At 33.1% G+C, this 22,597-nt stretch overlaps 2 protein-coding genes across 3 annotated transcripts; both read right to left on the bottom strand.

Moving 5' to 3' along the window:
• Window positions 1-20: 20 nt before the first annotated feature.
• Window positions 21-9,324, bottom strand: mosmob (modulator of smoothened b). Its single transcript, XM_073828898.1, has 3 exons — window positions 8,540-9,324; window positions 732-944; window positions 21-629 (listed from the first exon to the last, which is right to left on the bottom strand). The coding sequence occupies exons 1-3, from the start codon at window positions 8,643-8,645 to the stop codon at window positions 445-447; spliced, it is 504 nt and encodes a 167-aa protein (XP_073684999.1). The 5' UTR covers window positions 8,646-9,324; the 3' UTR covers window positions 21-444.
• A 2,265-nt stretch (window positions 9,325-11,589) lies between these two features.
• uqcrc2b (ubiquinol-cytochrome c reductase core protein 2b) lies at window positions 11,590-22,494 on the bottom strand. 2 transcript variants are annotated; one of them, XM_073828172.1, is made up of 14 exons: window positions 22,388-22,494; window positions 19,291-19,377; window positions 17,446-17,595; window positions 17,286-17,350; window positions 17,048-17,104; window positions 16,840-16,964; window positions 14,840-14,937; window positions 14,478-14,535; window positions 14,285-14,380; window positions 12,796-12,995; window positions 12,630-12,710; window positions 12,416-12,492; window positions 12,166-12,319; window positions 11,590-11,926 (listed from the first exon to the last, which is right to left on the bottom strand). In XM_073828172.1, the coding sequence occupies exons 1-14, from the start codon at window positions 22,418-22,420 to the stop codon at window positions 11,843-11,845; spliced, it is 1,365 nt and encodes a 454-aa protein (XP_073684273.1). In that variant the 5' UTR covers window positions 22,421-22,494; the 3' UTR covers window positions 11,590-11,842. The 2 variants fall into 2 exon arrangements, with proteins under 2 accessions (XP_073684273.1, XP_073684272.1); XM_073828171.1 differs by lacking the exon at window positions 19,291-19,377 and adding an exon at window positions 19,155-19,256 and having other exon boundaries at window positions 22,388-22,481.
• Window positions 22,495-22,597: the final 103 nt, after the last annotated feature.

Raw genomic sequence — 22,597 nt, 5'->3', positions numbered from 1 at the left:
ACATCTTGGATGGCCTGAGACTGAGTACATTTTCAGCAAATTTTTGTTTTTTAAGTGAACCGTTTCTTTACCGTAATATACAGGTAGCATTTCATAAAATCATCTCAACTCAAATCAATGTTCTTTGTCCATTTATTTATTTGGTGAGTAGCCTTGTCATAAGCAGGATAATGTACAGTCCTTTATTCGCCAGTCATTATTCAAAAATTAATTGCCTCGGGATGATACAAGGATGATTTATTGAGCCGTAATGACTGTCTGACTGTACATTAATGCTTATGTAAATCTTTTAATGACCACAATATCATTCTAATAAAACATCCACTGCAAAAAGGCCCTTTTGTGTGAGTGAGTCATCCCTTTAAAGTGGATCTATTCCATTGCCATCAGTTGAACCACACCGGCATTGAAAAAGTCAAATATGTAGCATAAAAAAAAAATCTGTCAGCCAGGCAGACAGACTTTACCCGCAAAAAGAAGTCCAACTATTGTGAAAAATATTGATAAAACAAACAGTACATATGAGGACCCAACAACCGTATTATTGGGTAATTTGTAAGGTTGTCCTCCAACTTGATTGATGTAAAATCCGACTGGAAATATGAGGGCGGCCATGCAGAAGAGGACCACTGCAAAAAACAAAGAAAACTAAATAATTCATGTCTGAAATACTAAAAAGTAATTCATTTTGAATTTTTTGTGCAGAACAAATTTCCCTTAAGACAACATACTTCCCATGAAGGCGATCCAGCGGGCGTATTTTGTAGCTTCTCGCCGCCAATGTGAGATCACAAGCAGGCCACACGTGATAGAGAGCGAGATGATGCCTAAGATGATGAAGAACAGGGTAGTGATCCATTCTGGAGGAAGGCTTGGGGAGATGCATACCCTGTTTCGACCATGGATGGTCTGGCATTGTTTGACTAGACCCACAGTCAGAGCTCCTAGGTGCAAAACACAAACATTTTGTGACTATTAAGTGAAAACGAGTCTTCATTTAGCATAACATATATAACATAGCACAGAAATGACGGAGTGAGTAAATAACGACGGGTATGTTTTCATTTTTGAATATCATGTTCCTTTAATGGGATAGTTCTTCTCAAAATTAAATTCTACTATCATTTACTGAACCTTCTGTTATTCCAAACCAGTGTGGCCTTCTTTTTATCTTTGGAAAACAATATTTAAAAAATGTTGGTAACCAAACCATTTCAGTTATCTTTGACGTCCATTGTGTGGATTGAAAAATACAATGGAAGTCAATAGAAACCAAAACTGCTTGAATCAAAACATTCTTTAAAATATGCTTTTTGTGTGTACAGCAGAAGGGAAAAAAGCATACAGGAATGACATGAAGGTGACAAAATGATGATGGAATTTTCATCTCTGGGTGAACTATCACTTTGAGGACTTTACAAAAGGGCATAATGATGATATCAATCCTTGCAGTTGAAATTCTACAACTGGGACATTTAGTGTCAAATCCAAAACCAAAAATAAAAAATATATATTTTTATAATAATTTTTATTTTTTTTAAGGGAAAGATAGACATGTATAGTGATGAAAGCCAAAATATTAAATGTCATGGATAAATATTTACTGAATAATCTACTGTTTTGTAGAGGAGGGTCAAAATGGCAATTTTCAAAGGCATAGTCAAGTTATAGGATGGTAAAAAATAACTTCAGAAATATGGCAGCATCATAATGTTATTTTTACAGAGATCTGAAGTTCTATTAGTAAAATCTGTTGACTTATGTGCCAATGGTGACCATTCAATAATGGGGAAACCGTACTTTAAAATTTTTCCACAGTTTGCATGCCTGTAACTCAAGAAGTATTAAAGATATGTTAAAGCCCTTTCAGATATTGGGTTTTAACAAACTTTCCTATTTTTTTAAGACCCTATATGAATCGGTTCCAGAGATATTGGAATTTCAACATGGCTCCAGGATTCAGTTGTTAAAATGTACACATTTTCAGTGGTCAAAAACCAAATGTGGGTCAGTTTGCAAAAACAAGATACTTCTTCTTTTAAAGAGGAATGTCTGAAGAACAAATAATGTTGAAACTAGACATGTATCTCATTTCCTTATATATATAAACAACTGCATTAAACAGTGCCACTAATATTCTTTTTCCAAAGTTTGAGTGCCTGTAACTCAAGAAATATTAAATATATTTCAATATGATTTTTAGATTATAGTTTTTAATAAACTTTTCTTTTAGAATCTTCCAGATGTCCAGATTGTTGAATATTTCCCATTTTCAGGGGTGGAAAACCGAATGTTGGACACTTTGTATACAGCTGATACTTATTTTATTTAAAGAACCATGTCTGGAGAATAAATAATGTTGAAATTAGAATTGTATCTTGTTTCCCTCTACCAAAACCATCTCTCTGAAGTCATGTAACTTGACTTTAAATCAGGTGAAAATTGCCATTTTGACCCCCCTCTACAAAATAGTGAATTATTCAGTAAATATTAAACCATTACATTTAATATTTTGGATTTCATCACTATATGGGTGAATGACGGATAAGGATTTAAAATGTGAAAAAAAAATAAAACTGGCAAAAAATTTAAATGTTAGGACTTTCTATACTTATTACAGTGTTGTGTATGTAATGCAATGATATTTACACATTTCAAGAATGTAATTAACCATTTTTTTGATGAATCAGATCTTTTTCCTCATGAAAATGTCATTCCTGGGTAACGTAATGAATTTTTAAATTAATTACATTTCTACCATTGTTGGCATATACAAATGTACTGATCTCCATATTTGGAGCTCAACAAACAATTAGTGCTCAGAAAACTACATTTTAATCACAATTAATATAATCAATTTGGGATTTCTTATAGGCACAGGCTCATTTTTGGCTGCTGCTAATTCAAAAATTCAGAACCAAATAAAACAAAAACCTGGAAAATGTTTAAAAATGTTTTCCAATAAAGTAAATAAGACTTGTTTTATCATTAACTCAACAAAAAACTGAATTGTGTAATCTAACACACAAATATGGGTTAAATGAATTGCCCGTGTCATTGTTAGCCGGAATGACATACTGTTAGCCGGAATGACATTCAGCAATATTTTTCAGGATTACCATAAAAACCATCATCAGTATAATTTTTCTTTCCAACACTCAAACTTGAAACAAAGTAAGATACACTTGACAGTTGCAAAACTCACAGTTTTTAATGATTTAAAAAAAGTACAACAGGCTTTTTGGGACACCAATTTCATTACAATCGTATTTTCTAAATATTACAATAAATCTGTAAAATTATAATGCTTCATAAACAATGGCCAGGGGTATAGTGTATAATGTGTAATAACACATTACACCGCTAAAACATTTAGGCTTATTGCAAATGAGTGTGAACCTATTTCGATTAAAGGAACATTCCACTTTTTTTGGAAATAGGCTCATTCTCCAACTCCCCCCGAGTTAATAAGTTGATTTTTACCGTTTTGAAATCCATTCAGCCGTTCTCCTGTTCTGGCGATATCACTTTTAGCATAGCTTAGCATAGATCATTGAATCCTATTAGACCAATAGCATCGCGTTCAAAAATGACCAACGAGTTTCCATATTTGTTGTATTTAAAACTTGACTCTTCTGTAGTTATATCGTGTACTAAGACCAGTGGAAATGCAAAGCTGCGAGTTTCTTGGCTGATAAGATTAGGAACTAAACTTCCATTCTGGCGTAATAGTCAAGGAAGTTTGCTGCTGTAATATGGCCGAAGCAGGCGGAGTATTATCAGAAATATTCCCAGCTAGTTTAGCATTTGCACATGTGCTGCGTGATATTACTGCTCCTGCTTCGGCCATATTACGGCAGCAAACTTCCTTGACTATTGCGCCGGAATGGGAGTGTAGTTCCTAATCAGCCTAGAAAATTGAAGCTTTGCATTTCCACCGGTCTTAGTACACAATATAACTACAGAAGAGTCAAGTTTTAAATAGGACAAATATCGAAACTCGTTGGTCATTTTTGAACGTGATGCTATTGGTCTAATAGGATTCAATGATCTATGCTAAGCTATGCTAAAAGTGATATCTCCAGAACAGGAGAACGGCTGAATGGATTTCAAAACGGTAAAACTCAATTTATTAACTCGGGGGGAGTTGGAGAATGAGCCTATTTCCAAAAAAAGTGGAGTGTTCCTTTAATATTTCAAGTTTGCTTGTTACTGACACATTATTGTTCCACTGAATCATCACCATAATACCTTGCTCTCTATTTTCAAAGATACTCAGCCCTAGCTTCTGCATCTGTGTTTATTCTGGCTCTGAACCGTCTCTGCCTCTCTTTATTAGACAGAGGCATCTGGAAGAACAGAATTGACCTTAAAACACCAGAAGCTATACAAAAGTTTTAAAATGGGTAACACTTTATAATAACGGCACGCTATTAATCATTAGTTAAACATTAGTAAACAGTTAATTCATCATTTATAACGCATTAAAAGACATTAATAAGCAGTTTATAAATACAGCTATAAATGCTTTATTCTTGATTTAAAAGCATATCTATAATGTGTTTAATAATTGTATTTCCATACTTTAATTTCATACTTGTAGGTAGGCTTATAAATCAAGCATTAAGAATTTATAGCTGCATTTTAAATCGTAAATTTATTGATGAATTAACTGTTTAATGATGTTTAAATAATGATTAATAACGTGTAGTTATTATAAAGTATTACCAAATGTGGATATATTTATAATAATGATTACATTATTCATGATTTGACCATTAACATTACAAAAGTTCAATTCAATGATAATTAAATGTGAATCATATGAAATCAAGATGAATGACAGCAAAAATACGGCAAAAAACATACAATTATGTAAATAATGTTAATGTTAATAATATAACTATAATAACTATACCTAAAAGTTTACAAATGTTAATTAAAAACTAGATTGTTATGCCTATGTCATTCTGGATAACGGATGACATGTCCTGGCTAACAGAGTTTTTTTGTTATCCAAGAATGACATGTTGTTATCCAGGAATGACAAAACGAATATTTTTCTTTATAATCAGGCACTAATTTAACCACCTATGGAAAACTACAACTTAGCCATCATCGCTTTAAGGTAATCTTTTAGATCAAATAGATAGTTTTTTCATATAAAAACATTATAAATAGTTTGTCAGTGTTATCCAAAAGGACACATGATATTGCTACAAAGTGCATCAGTGACCGAAAAGGTCAAAATATCAATATTTTAAGAGACGCTTAGTCACCTTTGCACATGTTCTGGTGCTCATTCAGGGTCTTCTTTTTGATACAATATTATGTCACTTGACATACCACAATGCATTATGGTCTAAAATGGTCATTGGTGTCTGTTATCCAGGAATGACATTACAGAAATCACAATTTGGGGACAAAAGTCTTTCTGTCATTAAAATTTAATTAAACTTAGTATTATAACCATATTTGCAGGTATCGTTTAAAACTTCAATATAATTATGCCCAAGTAGATTTTAAATATTTTTATTTTTCTTATTTACATTTTTATTGTATTTTTGTACTCAGATTTTAAGCCGGGACAGTTACCCGGAATGACGTTTTGGGACTTTTGAGCTCAATAGTTCCTTAAAGATTAATTATTTATAATGAATTCTCACAAGAGTAATTAAAGAGGGGAAAGTTGAGTCATTTAATGAAATGCATTTAAAAATGTATAAATTTTTAATATTATGAATATGCTTTGGACACCAGAATTGACATGCCACGTCATTGACCCATATGCGTCTATCTTTCTTCAGAAAAAATATTAGCAAAATCAAAGATTTGAGCCAGGGACCTCTAGCTTAACAGTAAAAAAAAAAAAAAAAAAAAAAAAGGTATCATGATTGATGTGAATTCCTTTCTGGAACATGAACAAGAACATGAAGAACTAAGAGTTTTCAAAAATAAAGAGTCTCCTCCTATAATATTTACGATTCCACTCTAAATTAAGTCATCCACTAAAATGCCGCACAGTCTACTTCCAAAAATACACCAACAATGGATTAAAAGATAAATCAAATGATGCCGTCTTTGCACGTTTTGTGACTCAGGACATTAGAAAATCTTTTGTTTTCACAAAGTTGTTTAAAATTATATAGCCTAGTATGTAACTTTCTTATTTAATTTAATCTCAATAGTCACCAAGTCAGATTAACTTGACGCTTAGTTTTATGATCAAAACTCTGTAGTGTTTATTGTGGGGGCAAAACATAATGCAATGAAATAAAATGGTGATTGAGAGATGGACAAAGGGCTTTTACTAGCTTAAAAAACATTAATTATACAATTCAGGCATGTAGTAGACAGAGTTCAACATGTTAGCAAAATTTTGATCATATTTTAGAGGCCTTAGAAATTTGTGTATTAAATATGACACAGTAGGCTTTAAGGGCTAAGCTTTAATTCAACTACATAAAAGATCAATGTAAATCTAATGTCAGTATCTTTCTGTAATGGAGGTCTGCTGGACATCAACTTTTCAAAAAATATGAGTAATTAGTTGAAATACTGCCAAATCCAGCTTTACCGTGGGAAACTCCATTTAAAGTCACTCCACAGGATATCCTGTTCTTTCCCTATACACATCTTTAGAGTGAAGCCATAAAGCACAGTTATGATTTTAACTTGTATACCCACTTGGCTATTTTTTTGTGATAATTTTGAGTAAATATTGTGTAAAATAAGCGTATACACTATCAGTCAAAATTTGTAATGTTTTTAAATGTCTCTTCTGCTTACCAAGCCTGCTTTTATTTGATCCAAAGTACAGCAAAATAATAAATAAATAAAATATATATTTTTACTATTTTAAATAACTGTTTTGCTACATTTTCAGCATTATTACTCCAGTCTTCAATGTCACATAATCCTTCAGAAATCATTCTAATATGCTGATTTGCTGTTCAAGAAACATTTTATTATTATTATTATTATAATTATTATTATTATTGTTAATGGTTAAAACAGGTACAGAGTAATTTTTTTCAGGATTATTTTATAAATAGAAAGATCCAAAGATCACCATTTATCTGAAATAAAACACTTGTTGTAACAGTATACACTATACAATTCAAAAGCATCACAGTATAATTTTTTTTAATTGATCAAAGTGATTATAAAGACATTTATAATGTCACAAAATATTTCTATTTCAGATAAATGCTGTTCTTCTGATCTTTCTATTAATCAAAGAAAGGATCATGTGACTGGAGCAATTATGCTAAAAAATCAGCTTTTAAATCACAGGAATAAATTACATTTTAAAATATATTAAAATAGAAAACAGTTGTTTTAAATAGTACAAATATTTAAATTGTACTGTTTTTGCTGTATTGGACCCTGGATCAAATAAAGGCAGGCTTGGTGAGCAGAACAGACTTCTTTAAAAAAAAAAAAAAGTCTTTTGACTGGCAGTGTATATTTGCTATTAAATGATTATATGATCAATACAAACTTTATTACATGGCCACTTTTACGGCCAAACAATTCTAGGGACATGAAATGTTGATTTTAATTAATGTATTATGGGAAAAGGAGGAGAGCTGGAGTGAAATGATAGATGAACCTAGCACAGCTACATAGGTTGCCTGAGATGATGGACAAATATACAGTTTAGCATAGATAGATAGATAGATAGATAGATAGATTTCTATCTGTTATATTGTGAAGTAACTCAAGTGTTCATTATTCTTCATGATGTGCTGTGAATGTTTTCAGCATTCAGAAAGCATGGTACTTTTTGTTCTCTGCTGCATCTCTTTAGGACAAAAAAATAAATAAAGTAACGGCTGTTAAACAGCTGTTTTGTGTCACATTTGATTAGGAAGGGATCTTCACAATAAATTGTGGAAAAAAGCTCTTTTTCAACAAATCTAACATATGCAGACCCTGCTGGGGCCCATAATGTCTTAAAAGTCATAAAAGTTTAAGGATTTTTTTTTATTATTATTTGAGCATGAAGGTGGAGTGGAAAATGTGAGGATCCATTGTAGATCATTTGCAGCAACATCATTCTATTAACATTATTCCCACGTTTACATAACAGAACGATTTTCCAACTAATTAGCTGCTGGTATATCTCATCTCTGTGGAAGGCAATTCCCAACAGACTTCATTAATACAGCAACAAACAAACTGAGTAATCAACAACACATTTCGCTTAAAAGCGCGCTCTTCTGCACATCTCACTAATGCAAAACATTTAATCACTGGCTTTTATCAACTAATGCCAGATGCTTTTATATATTTATGTTTTCGTTCATCCATAAATGGTTGTGTAGACTAATGAAAGGACAATGATATTGTCCTATCTTGTTTGAGTACGTTGTGTCCAACCACAGCCGGAAATGCTTGTTTGTTGCCTAAATAAATACATTAGAGCCAGATACAATGGCTTTGAATTGTATTTTATACACAATGGTAATACAAACAGTGCACATGCAGATACACCTGTGCTATACCTAAAGAGTTTATACATGAAGTTTCTTACCCTCTTGACTGCCTGTATTGATCCAGTCTGGATTTGCAATACTTGCAATTGCGAAGATATCTGCTGCGAGAAAGAGACATCCTGAAATAATGGTGAGTTTATCCATTTTACTACATGAGTTAGGTCTTAGATGTTTGGGATTGTGTGAGATGGATTTAACTTTCACTCCCTCTTTTCAGAGGGAACCTCATGGAGATGCTCTTCATGCAGTTGTAGAAGATAACATCTGAATGTCAGTGGAGGGATTATGATGCAAACGCCAGCAGTATGACATTCAGCACTGAACATCATCCCATTATGAAACATTACCCCTGACGTACTCCACTAATAACATCCTGAAAGGTAAGCCCATACTTGAGAAAGGCTGTGTGGAAAATCCCAAGCACTCCTATGTGTTACATCCGCGCTGAATCTTCTCTTGATTTATGGATATCATTGAAGAAGGAAAACGATTCCACAGCGCAGGAGTCTGTTCGCGCATCAGTATCGGATATGCTGGCGAATGTCGTGCTGTAACGATAAGTACAGTTGTCCTTCTTGTGTTATGTTCTTCCGCGTTTCAATTTGAACTAATATACCGTAAAACAGCGTCCGCGAACCTTTCAAAACACAACCCTGCTCGCGAGATGTTTTCCCCTTTGTAAGGAATAACGGAGGGGGCAGGAGAACATGACGCAACGTATGACGTCACCAACCTGCCTTTGACAGTTGTGCGCTCTCTCACTGGAAACGTCAGTGAACAAATTAGTTTTTTCAAAAAAGTTTAAAGCATAGATGCTCAATTTGAACAGACATACAATGTGATAGAGAGAAAACAATAACTATACTAGCAATATATTTTACAACTAGGTTGAAGTAATATGTATTTCATTGAGGCTATTAAAGAATACAATATTTTATTAAATACAGTTGAAGTCAAAAGTTTACATACACAAAAGTTAAATAACTTAGCAAAATAAGAAACAACATACAAAATGCATGTGATTTTTTCTTTAGTACTTACCTGAATAAGATAACAAAAAGAAAATAATTATTGAATTCATAAAAATGACCTTGTTCAAAAGTTTACATACACTTGATTCTTAATACTGTTTTTTTTTTTTTTTTTGATAGCTGTTCATGAGTCCCTTGTTTGTCCTGAACAGTTAAACTGCCCGCTGTTCTTCAGAAAAGTCCCACAAATTCTTTGGTTTTTCAGCATTTTTGTGTGTTTGGACTCTTTTTAACAATGACTGTATGATTCTGAGATCCATCTGTTCACACTGAGGACAACTGAGGGACTCATATGCAAGTACTACAGAATGTTTAAACGCTTACTGATGCTCCAGAAAGAAACAAAGTGCATTAAAAGCCAGGGGCTGCAAACGTTTTGAATTTGAATATCAAAAAGGGTTAAATTAAATAATTTTGTCTTCTGGGAAACATGTAACTATCTTCTGTAGCCTCTGAAGGGCAGTATGAAATGAAAAATATGATATTTAGGCAAAGTAAAAAAAAAAATCTTCATTTTGTTCAAAAGTTTACACCCCTTTTTCTTCTGAAGCATTTGAACCTTCTGTAATAGTTACATATGAGTCCCTCGGTTGTCCTCGGTGTGATAAGAGCGATGTCAAACCATAGGTCATTGTTGGAAAGGGTTCAAATACACAGACATTTGTGGGACCTGAAGGATTTTCCTGAAAAACAGCAGGCAGTTTAACTTTTCAGGACAAACAAGGAACTCATGAACAACTATCACCAAACAAAACAAAACAAAAAACATGTGGATCACTCAGGTAACAACACAGTATAAAGAATCAAGTGTATGTCAATTTTTAAACAGGGTCAATTGTCTTTTGTGGACTATATGTAAATGACTTTTATGTGAAATATCTTATTCAGGCCAGTACTAAATAAAAAATTAAATGTATTTTGTATGATCCCTCTTATTTTGGTAAAATAATTATCATTTGACAGATTCTGCAAGGTGTATGTAAACTTTTGACTTCAATTGTGTATTGTTGAACAAGGGCATTTGTATGTTTTTACCTGACATTTGCTTAATTTAAACCAGTTACAATTTGTAAAGTGATGTTTATTGTGTATTATGAATAAACAGTTCTCTCTGTGATCACTCATTTTTTCCAGACATTCATAATCAGTGTATATAATGTACAAAATAATTTCACAATCTTTTACAGTATCTTATATACACACTGTACTGCAAGTTTTTGCCACTTCAATTTTTTGGAGCTATAGAAAAAACACTGAAATAACTACATTGCATAAGTATTCATACACTTAACTCAGCCTCAAGTCTTTTGGCAGTTATCTGCCATTCATCTCTTCACCTCTTCACCTCTCAGCTCTGTCAGTTGAATGGGGGCTGACACACATTTTCAGGTTTCTCCAGAAATATTTAATTGGGTTCAAGCCCAGGCTCTGTCTGGGCCACTCAAGAACATTCAGAGTTGTCTATAAGCCACTCTTGCTGTGTGTGTCTTCAGCTGATGTTGTCAATGTAACCCTTCTCTATCACTTGCTCAGTTTGGACAGGAGTTCCAGCTCTAGAAAGAGTCCTGGTTGTTTCATACTTCTACCATTAAGGATAACAAAGACTACAGGCTTCTATGAACCTTCAATGCAGCAGAATTTTTCTGAACTCTTCCCCAGATGTGTGGCTTAACGCAATTCCATCTCTGAGCTGTACCTTTTATTAACACGTGCATTCCTTTCCAAATCATACCCATCCAACTGAGCCAAGTGTAGTAACATCTACAAGCAACATGAATGCCTGAGATATTTCAACTGTCCCAGATAAGGGTATGAATACTTACACAGTGGAATCATTTAATATTTTTGTGTGCAATTAATTTGCAAAGATGTTAAAAAACAGTTTTTTTACTTTACCGTTATGTTGTATGAAGTGTAGACTGATGTGAAAAAAAAAAAAGGAATTTAGATCAGTTTAACATAAGGCAGCAACATAAAACGTGAAAAAAATGAAGGGGTATGAATACTTTTGCAAGGCTCTGTATATACATCACAAATCACAACTTGTTTCATAAATGTTTGTTGGTGTTGGTAAGATACTTTATTCATTTACATCTATACATTTCTAATGGACAAGTGCTGAGTTGTTCTTATCAGATTACTCCACTTCATATAATAATACAAATATCAAGACCAACTGTTGATGACAAACTTATTCTTTTTTTTTTTGGACAGGAACAATAAAGATACAATGAACGTCCTAGTTTCATTAAAATGAAACAAAGAGTTAGACACAGCTGAAAGATAAAATGTGTGGGAGTACTGATGCATTCAGATTTCATCAACAAAAGGTGTGTTGGCCAAGTGTCCACTGGAAGCCATAGTCTTTTTGCCAGACATGAATTTCTTTGCAACCTGAAAAACAAACAAGACAAAATTTGTTATACAAAATTGCATTCCAAAAGATATACTAACAGATACACTAAGAGTCAACATTTTGGACATACCTACTTATTATTACCATTTTTTTTAGAATATATTGGTAAAATAGCCTTATAGTACAGGTATAGTACATGGTAATATAGGAATTATGTACAGTACATGCTTTTCTGAATTACTGCAAGTCTAAAAAAAAAAAAATAATTGTTGCTTACATTGACAACATCAGCTGAAGACACAGCACTGATTTTCTGTGTCACAGCCTCAGGTGAATGGTAGGTACCCTCTGCAAGCACTTGTGAACCAATAGCTTCCATTAAGCCCTCAGAACTCTCAACAGACATCAGGTACTCAGCTGTCAACTGATTCCTGCTCAGACAATTAATTAATAATAACATTAATACATGTAATGAATAAAATAAAATAAAAAGTACTGCACTCTAGGTCTTAAGCAAATGAACTCACTTAGCTCTGCTGAGGTCAGCTGCTGCAAGGTTTCCTTGTGCAATGTCATTCACTTGACTAACTGCTGCTTTGATTACCTGAACACAAAAATGATCACTTTAAGAACATATCTAATCTTTAGTAATACATATTTATTTGATACGGGATTAGATTTAACAACAATGCATAGAATACATTTCTGTTAAATCTAGAGCGTAATGTAAATCACACATACATCTTTGGCAGCGTTAGCCTGGCAGATGGTGTAAACTCCAAACAGACCAGAATCAGTGTAGTTGGCATTGAAGGCAGACGCCTGCAACAAAGCAAGACAGACGGTTACAAAGAGGCCTTCGTATAAAGTCTTTTTTAAGCTGAAGGTCACTAAAGATGTTACTCACATCAAAGGGCTGGGCGGTGACCTTTGAGATGCCCTGACTCAGTTTGCTGGTAGTGTTTGAGCCTCTCTTGACGTGAGGTCCTGCTCCAAGCACATGCTGCAGTATGCTGAACGCGGTGGCCTCAGCTGATGTTGCACTTGCACCTTCGCTCGCCACGACAGCATGAACCAGTCCTCCTCCAGACTGATGCCTCAGCTCACCTGGAAAACACACATAACATTTAAAATGTCACTTATGTCCATAAGGTCCATTTTACTTTGGATACTGCCTTAGAAGGTAGACAGTGAGACTAGATTCTATAATAGAGCCATAGACAAGCTCTTTACATTACTGACAGTAGCAACCTGAAAGGGAGACTTTCAATGAATACAGTTGAGGTCAAAAGTTTACATACACCTTACAGAATCTGCTAAATGTGAATTATTTTACTCAAATAAGAGGGATCATATAAAATGCATGTTATTTTTTTATTTAGTCCTGACCTGAATAAGATATTTCACACATAAAAGATGTTCACATATAGTCCACATAAGAAAATAATAGTTGAATTTATAAAAATGACCCCATACACTTGATTCTTAATACTGCATTGTTACCTGAATGATCCACAGCTGTGTTTTTGTTTAATGATAGTTGTCTATGAGTGCACTGTTTGTCCTGAACAGTTAAACTGCCTGCTGTTCTTCAGAAAAATCCTTTAGTACTTACAAATTCTTTGGTTTTCCAGCATTTTTGTGATTTTGAACCCTTTCCAACAATGACTGTATGATTTTGAGATCCATCTTTTCACAGTGAAGACAACTGAGGGACTCATATGCAACTATTACAGAAGGTTCAAACATTCACTGATGCTCCAGACGGAAATATATTTGGAGAATTCGCAGTAAGAACCAGGGGGGTGAAAACTTCAGAATCAGGGTAAATTTAAGTACTAAATGAAAAAAATATGATATTTAGGCAAAATAAGAAAAATCTTCATTCTGTTCAAAAGTTTTTAGCCCCAGCTCTTAGTGCATATTTTTTTTAACTTTTGGAGCATCAGTGAGCGTTTGAACATTCTGTAATAGTTGTATACGAGTCCCTCAGTTGTCAAAGAATTTGTGGGACTTGAAGGATTTTTCTGAAGAACAACTGTTCAGGTCAAACAAGGGACTCATGAACAACTATCACTGAACACAAAAAAAAACACAGCGGTGGTTCATTCAGGCAACAACACGGTATTAACAATTAAGCATATGTCAACTTTTGAACAGGGTCATTTAAATAAATTCAACTATCATTTTCTCATGTGGACTATATGTAAACGACTTTTATGTGACATATTTTATTCAGGTCAGTACTAAATATAAAAATAACATAATAATGTAAGATCCCTCTTATTTTGGTCAAATAATTACCATTTTGCAGTTAAGGTAAATGTACTGTGTTTTATTTTGTGTTTTTAATACTGTTAATAGGAAAACTGTTCTAGTATTAACGATCACTCTACCTCCACGGTACACGGCTTTGGAACCAACGGTGCCTGCTCCACTGCGGATGTTCAGAAATTGCTCCCCAACCTGCTTAAGCACGGCATGATCCACACCTACACAATAACATACAGTATAAATGACTGATTTAACAGCCTCTTTTGGGCCATGTTGGGCCTTTTCCTTTAATAAGGGAACAATAACATAACATACCAAGACCAACAAGGGCCATTCTTGCACTTGTGAAGTTATTCTGAACAAAGGTGTGCATCTGTGGAAAAGGAAACACAGAGAACATCAATATGTAACTTATCTCCATTGTGTAAAAATCATTTTGAAAATGCCTATTTTGAGTGGAAGCAGAAACACTGCTTTTGTGCATGTCTCTTTAAATGCAAATTAGCAGGATTTCCAGCAGAAATAACTATATCATGATATATATTGTTACTATGATATGAAATCATGCATAATTTGGACTCAAATGCTACACAAAAGTTTTAGATGAGTTTATACAACAATACAAAAAACATTGATGAGCCATATCCATTTGTTTTCCCTCTACTACTTTGCCTTACCTGTTCTGCGGTGATTTGGCCAATCATGTAGTCTGGACAGTACAAGGAATTGGACAGGGCATTCTTATAAGCAGCAGCATGCAAATTCTCAATGACACCTGAGGCACAAACAAACAGATAAAGGAAAGAAATAGGATATTATGACCGCTAACCAACAGTCTTAACAAACAGTGAAATCTTTAAGGAAATTAATGTGTTATATTTTGTATCAATATTTATTTGTTAATATTTTATATTTTCAGAGGATTTTCACAGTACTAGACACTATCCACCTCTAAATTATGCACCATTTATAGATATATACAATAATACAAATATTAGGAGAATACTTAACACTTTCAAATAATACAGAGCTTAAGTTCATATTTAAATATTTACTTATTTTTAGGTTTAGCATTTAGATTCTGCCGTTCAAAAGTTTGGAATCAGTAAGATTGTTAATGTTTTTTAAAGAAGTCTCTTATGCTCACCAAGGTTGCATTGATATGATCAAAAATACAGTAATATTGTGAAATATTGTTACAATTTAAAATAACGGTTTTCTATTTTACTACTCTTTAAAGTTGAATTTGTTTCTTTTGCTATTACTCCAGTCTTTAGTGTCACATGATCCTTCAGAAATCATTCTGATATGCTGATTTGATACTTAGTTATCATCAATGTTGGAAACAGTTGTGCTGCTTAATTTTTTGGTGGAACCTGTGATACTTTTTTCAGGATTCTATAATAATAAAAAGGTAAAAACATCAGCATTAATTCAAAATAGCAACCTTTTCTAACAATGTAAGCCTTTACTATCACTTCTTATCAATTTAACACATCCTTGATGAAAAAAAGTATTATTTTTTTTAAGAAAATGTATTGACCTGAACAGTCATGTACATTATTGCAAATAATTTCTATTTTGAATTAATGCTGTTCTTTTTAACTTTTAAATAATAATTTAAGGTATATTCAAATAGAACACTTTTATTTTAAATTGTAATAGTATTTCACACTATAATTTTTTTCTATATTTTTGAACAAATTAATGCAGCCTTAATGAACCTAAGAGACTTCTTTAGAAAACATTACAAATCCTACTGATCCCATACTTCTGAACCAGTGTTGTTTTTGACAACCATCTTAGATTTAGTCTTAGTCTTATGGACTAAAATGGTTATTAGTTTTAGTCAAATTTTAGTCACTTCTATATGTGATAGTTTTAGTCCAATTTTAGTCGACGAAAAGTCAAGAAGGTTTTAGTCTAGTTTTAGTCAAAAAAAAGGGGAAAAAGTAGTCTTTTAACAAATTAATGTAGGTCAGTAAGTATTTTGCTGTTGGGTAGTGTCACTTATAAGTTCTGAAAATAGCAGATCTATAGTTCTACACAATGTGAGCTTCCGGATCGACAATTTTTACCAATAATTACAATAATGAAGGAATGTTTTAAAACATAAAAGACAAACAAGGATGGAATGCTAAAACGGCTTGCCATAGTAGTATGACAAAGAGTATTTAATGCTAAAACGGCTTGCCATAGCGGCAGATACTTTTTTCGGTTTTAATTAGCATGCACAATAAGCAGAAATGTCATGCATTTTAAACGTCTGACGGACCACCCACTAACATTTTCGTCTATTCTCGTCTCGTCAACGAAAACTCACACACGTCTCGTCATGTTTTAGTCATCAACGAGCCATTTTTATCTCGTCATCGTCTCGTTATCGTCATGGAAAAAAGTGGCGTCAACGAAATGATTTCGTCATCGTCGACGAAAACAACACTGTTTTGAACAGCAATGTAAATATTTAGACATTTTTAAAGATTATTTAATTGTTGCTGAATGTAGCCAAAAATAGCTCTGTATTTTTCTAATCATGTCCACGATTTTTTGTATGTTCATACAGCAAGTGACACAAAAGTTAACTTTCGTACCATTCCAATGAGGAAATATTTAAAAATGCAAACACAAAACTTTTTAGTCTAAAATGACTACCAGAGGGTTAAACACTGCATACCAATCTGTGGAGTCTCCTTGGCAAGTCCCTTATCCAGTTTCACCCTGGCAGTGAGGTCTGACACTTCCCATGGCCGAAACTCCGGTGCAGTGGTTACATTGATCAGATACTCCATGACAGTGTCACTGCGAGAACACAGACCAACAACATATTTGTTTCCAGTAGAAGAAAAGATCACATAGACAAACTAATCATGTGTTCTACTCACATATGATCTCTCAGGCAGTCTACAGTGTATGCCATGGTTTCCCTGGAGCTCGACACACTGCATGTAAAAACATATTATAAACATTTACTCGCATAACATACCAGACATAATTTGTGTATAATGCTTGGTTGCAAATCAGAAGTGGGTGGCAGATCTGTTGTGGTTCTGAACTTGGGTCTTATGCCACATAGATAACAGATGTTTAGAAGAAGCTGTTTTGTGACTATGATAAACTGACCTTAAGCTGCCCCCTACAGCCTCAACACCGCGGCAGATCCTGAAGGCAGATGCTCCCTTGGTTGTCTGGAATCAGGAGTACAAAGAAGTGAATGCTAATAAAGTCACTGCACATTAGCAGTACAGCAGTCAAACACAGAGTCATGATGGATGATGTATACCAGACTGGCAGCCAGACGAAGCAAGTGCGTGACACCGAGGTTGTCCATCGTCTCATATCGGCTTCCGGCCCTGACCAGCACACCAATCCGAGAAGCAGGAGAATAGTTCTCCAAGGAAGCAATCACTAACCCGCTAGGCAACTTTGTCACCTGGAAGAAAGAAAATGTTTCAAGTTTATTCTAAATTAAACAAGTCAATTAAATGTTTGTTATATTTTGGTTGCTTTTGTGAGTTAGAATGAAATAAAAATGTAACTGGTGGTATAAAATAGGCAAATCATATTGTAATATTGATATATTGATTGCATGCCACTGAATTTGATGAAACTGTAGTTGTATCACAGCATGTTTTGCGGTATCAGCAGATATTTACATTTAATTTGATTAATTACACTACCAGTCAAAAGTTTTTGAACAGTAAGATTTGTAATTTTTTTTTATTTTAGAAGTCTCTTCTGCTCACCAAGCCTGCAATTATTTGATCCAAAATACAGCAGAAGCAGTAATATTGTGAAATATATTGTCCATTTAATATAACTGCTTTTTATGTGAATATAATTTAAAATGTAATTTATTCCTGTGATCAAAGCTACATTTTCAGCACCATCACTTTAGTCTTCATTGTCACATGATCCTTCAGAAATCATTCTAATACGCCGATTTGTTGATTTATTATTATTATCAATATTTTAAAATGGTTTAGTACATTTTTCAGGATTCTTTGATGAATAGAAAGATCCAAAGATCAGTCAGTATAAATTTATTTTTGTTTCTTTTTTGGAAAGAAATTATAGAAATTAATACTTTTAGTTTGCAAGGATGCTTTAAATTGATCAAAAGTAATGATTAAGATATTTATAATGGTACAAAAGATTTTTATTTCATATTTTTTTCTGAACCTTCTATTCAAGAAAACTGAAAAAAAATTCTACTCGGCTGTTTTCAACATAATAAATATTTTTTGTGCAGCAAATCAGAATATTAGAATGATTTCTGAAGGATAATGTGACTGGAGAAATCATGCTGACATTTAGCTTTGAAATCATATATATTCAAATACAAAACAGTTATTTTAAATAGTAAATTTCACATTTTTACTAAGAGCCTTCTTTATTAAAAATTTAAAATCTTACTGTTCAAAAACTTTTGACTGGTAATGTAAATTCCTCTATAAACACACCATCAATATTAGTTTGTCAAAATATCAAGCAAATATAGTATATAATATATATACCCTAATAAGCATCCATGTGATTTAGATTTAATATTTAGATTTATTAATGCACTTCATTTTTTCAGGTTTGTGCTCATAAACATTTCATAATACACACAACAGATATGCTTTTTCTAGAAAAGTGTACTGATATTAACAAATAATGTCTGAAATGCTGTCTGAAGAGATTTAATTCACATATGTTTTATAATATTTAATTAATAATTAAATAATTAAACATGTAAATACATTCACAGACTATTGAATTAACTAATATGTTTCATATTAGTGCACTTGCACAGTTATAGCTCAGTATATTATATAATGGTATAACCTGAACACAATATATTGTTTTTCACTGATATTTTATATGATGTTTTATATAATTCTTGACACACAAAATATCGCCTTGACAGTAATTAATATAGTTTAGTAAATTTGTTCAAGAACAGGCCCTAATTTGAGAGCAGAAACCCTCCCCACTACCCACACATACATGTACATCCTGGAACATGTGAGGGGCACCTGCTGAGACCTTGATGCCCGGCAGAGGCACAGTCAAGGGCTGGTCCCTTTGAGTAGCCGCATAGAAGCGTCTCTGTGGACAGAGAGACAAATCATCATCTACTGACCTGAACTTCCTGTGGCAGAAACTTTACTGGCTCCACGGCTGCCGCAACATCCACCTTACGGGCAGCCTGGGCTGCATAAAGCCTCCTCTGAAAATCAGAAAAGACATCACGCCTCTGAAGAAAAAGTGTGTCCAAAAGAGAGCCGCCCCACATATATTTTACATTTTCTATATTATTTGTATGCACCATTTTATTTTTTTCTTGCATTTCCTGTTTGTTTATGTTATTGTTTATCGTCTTTTATCTTTTAATGTAGTATTTCACTACTACGACGACATTTTAGTGCCACGTTAAAAAAAATTTTTTAATCTAAAACTACGAGAATATTTTGTGAGTAAAGTTGAAATATTTTGAGAATCAAGTCAACATGTTTCGAGAATAAAGTCGAAATGTTTCGAGAATAAAGTCGAAATGTTTTGAGAATAAAGTCGAAATGTTTTGAGAATAAAGTCGAAATGTTTTGAGAATAAAGTCGAAATGTTTTGAGAATAAAGTCGAAATGTTTTGAGAATAAAGTAGAAATGTTTCGAAAATAAAGTCAAATGTTCTGAGAATAAAGTAGAAATGTTTTAAGAGAATAAACAGAGAATAAAGTTGAAATTACGAGAATAAAGTCGAAACGTTTCAAGAATAAAGTCGAAATACGAGAATAAACTCAAAATTAGGAGAATTAAATCGTAGCAATTCAAGTTATAATATTTTAAGAGTATAGCCTGCAAATGCAAATGGCCGGATTGGGAGCACAGAGAGAAGTTGCCAGGCCAGGAATTTATTCGAATATATGTGGAATTATTAGCAGAAAACATATCATGTGTTAATACTCACAGGGACAGTATGCTTGGAAATAATATTTCATATCTTCAATTGGATTCATTAGGCCTATTTGTGATGCACCAGTTACCCAAATTATAGCGATAAGCTTTGTGCTTTTGGTACTTTTAATATAAAATGAAATAGCGATAACATTTTATAGCGGAATATAAACAATCTGTTTTGCAATAACGTGTTTTTCATGCTCTTTAATGTGGCCTGACAGATTGCTGTATTCATGTGAATCAAGTCGTTGATTTGACGATATTCGATTGATTAAATTATACTGTTTTCTTTGTGAAAAAACGTCTGTGGCATCCAATCTTTCTTTCCCGTACATGTATTTAATTAAAAACAACAACAAAACGTTCTAAAAATTAAAGTGGGATGCAACTTGTTGTCTTTTCTGAGGTATATAAGTGACTATTCACAACAATACATGGTATAATACAGTATATAATTTTAAATAATATTTAATGTCTTCCATTCATTATTTGTAGCGCTAGCCACCCAGTAATCGCAATATTTTGTGCTTTGCTGCTTTTAATATAACACAGCTCAGCTTTCAAATTCTTTCAGTTTTATCACGAAATACAAATTATAAATGTGTTTTTCCTCTTTATTTAAAGTTTACAGCACAATATAGACATGAAGGAACATCAGGATGAATGAAAAAAAGAGTATAGCCTAATTTAACGAAACGTATGTCTCACTGTAATTGGAATGAAATGTTCTCGAAACATTTAAATTTTATTCTCATAATTTTGACTACAGAATAAAGTCGAAATATTTCACTGACTGATTCACATGTCACTTAAACTGAGGTGAATACAGCGATCATGCCACATTAAAGAGTGTGAAAAACACATTATTGTAATAGACATACTGTTTGTATTTCACTATAAAACCGTTGTATTCTCATAATTTTTATTTTATTCTCGAAACACTTCGATTTTATTTTCAAAACACTTCGACTTTATTCTCAATACACTTTGATTTATTCTCGAGACACTTCTGACTTTATTCTTGTAATTTTTACTTTTCTCGAAACATTTCCATTTTATTCTCGAAACACTTCAACTTTATTCTTGTAATTTTTACTTTATTCTGGAAACATTTCAATTTTATTCTCATAATTATTACTACAGAATTAAGTCGAAATATTTCAACAATAAAGTTGAAGTGTTTCGAGAATAAAATCGAAATGTTTCCAGAAAATGTTTCGAGAAAAATATCAAAAATTTGACTTTATTATCGTAATATTACAACTTAACTCGGAATCTTAGTTTTTTTCTTTTTTAACATGACCCTAAAACATTGTCATACACTACTCATTTTACAAAGTAGGGTTGTGAGCGTGACAAAATTTGGTAATTTATTATTTATCTAATTTCAGTCACATTCAGACTAATATCATGAAAACTAATTGATACAAGAGCATGTATGAGCTTTTCACAGGTTGTGTAGTAAGTCAATAAAGCTATAAAACCAAAGGACAAGGATATTTAATGCAATACATGACAACTACTATAAGGACAACTATTCAGTAACATAATATTCAGTAAACATTTCTCTCTACCCCATATTTTGTTTATTGTGCTAAATACACTAAATTCTAATTCTTCCTGCTCTAGAACTGCCAACCTGAAAGTGCTGTCAAATCCCCATGATGGATAGGATTAACTAGCAAACAATGGCAAGTTCTCAAAATATATATATACTTTAATGTATGGACAGGGAATTAAAACAAAGTCAAATTGCATAACCACAAGCTGGGGCAAAACAGACAAGTCAGGGGTCCTCAAGGTGTCAATGGAAATGTTTTAAGAAAGAAAACAGAATAAACATATTTTAAATAAATAAAAATTACATTCAAATAAGAAAATAAATAATATTTATTATAGTATTAAAAGTACTATAATAAGTATGAAAAACGTAACAATGTATATATATTATTTGGATATATTTATGGCCAGTAATAGTTCACAGCCTATATACAAGAAACTATATACTGTAGATCCCTTTTAAATTTTAGGATGGGGGCCATATCATCTAAAAGACCGATAACCGCTGCTCTATATAACTATTTTTAAAACATGAATAAAACGACGAAAATATTGAGATGACATACACAGAGCTGAACTGACAGCTGTATCTGTTATCTAGCTTGGTTGTATGAGAACAAGGCCAGAATCTGCCCTATCTAGAGCACAAGACACAAAACAACACAAAAGCATACAGCAGAACCTCTACTAGTCATCTTTAACCCAGTTAACCAAGTTCTCACCGATAAATGGCTTATTCCCCGAATCCCCCTCATCTTCTCTCTCTCCTTCAGACAGACACCGCAATATGGCTGACCTAAGGATGTCCTACCCAAAATCCTTCGCTCTCTGCTTCTCTACGTCGAAACTGAAATGACTCACGAGTGCATACTGCCACATGGCGACTCGGAGTTTCCGTAGCGTTTACATGATGGTATATTGAAATTATTTCA

Source organism: Garra rufa, chromosome 22, assembly GCF_049309525.1.
Source record: "Garra rufa chromosome 22, GarRuf1.0, whole genome shotgun sequence".
Taxonomy (NCBI): Eukaryota; Metazoa; Chordata; class Actinopteri; order Cypriniformes; family Cyprinidae; genus Garra; species Garra rufa.
This window is presented reverse-complemented; position numbering and strand designations above follow the sequence as displayed.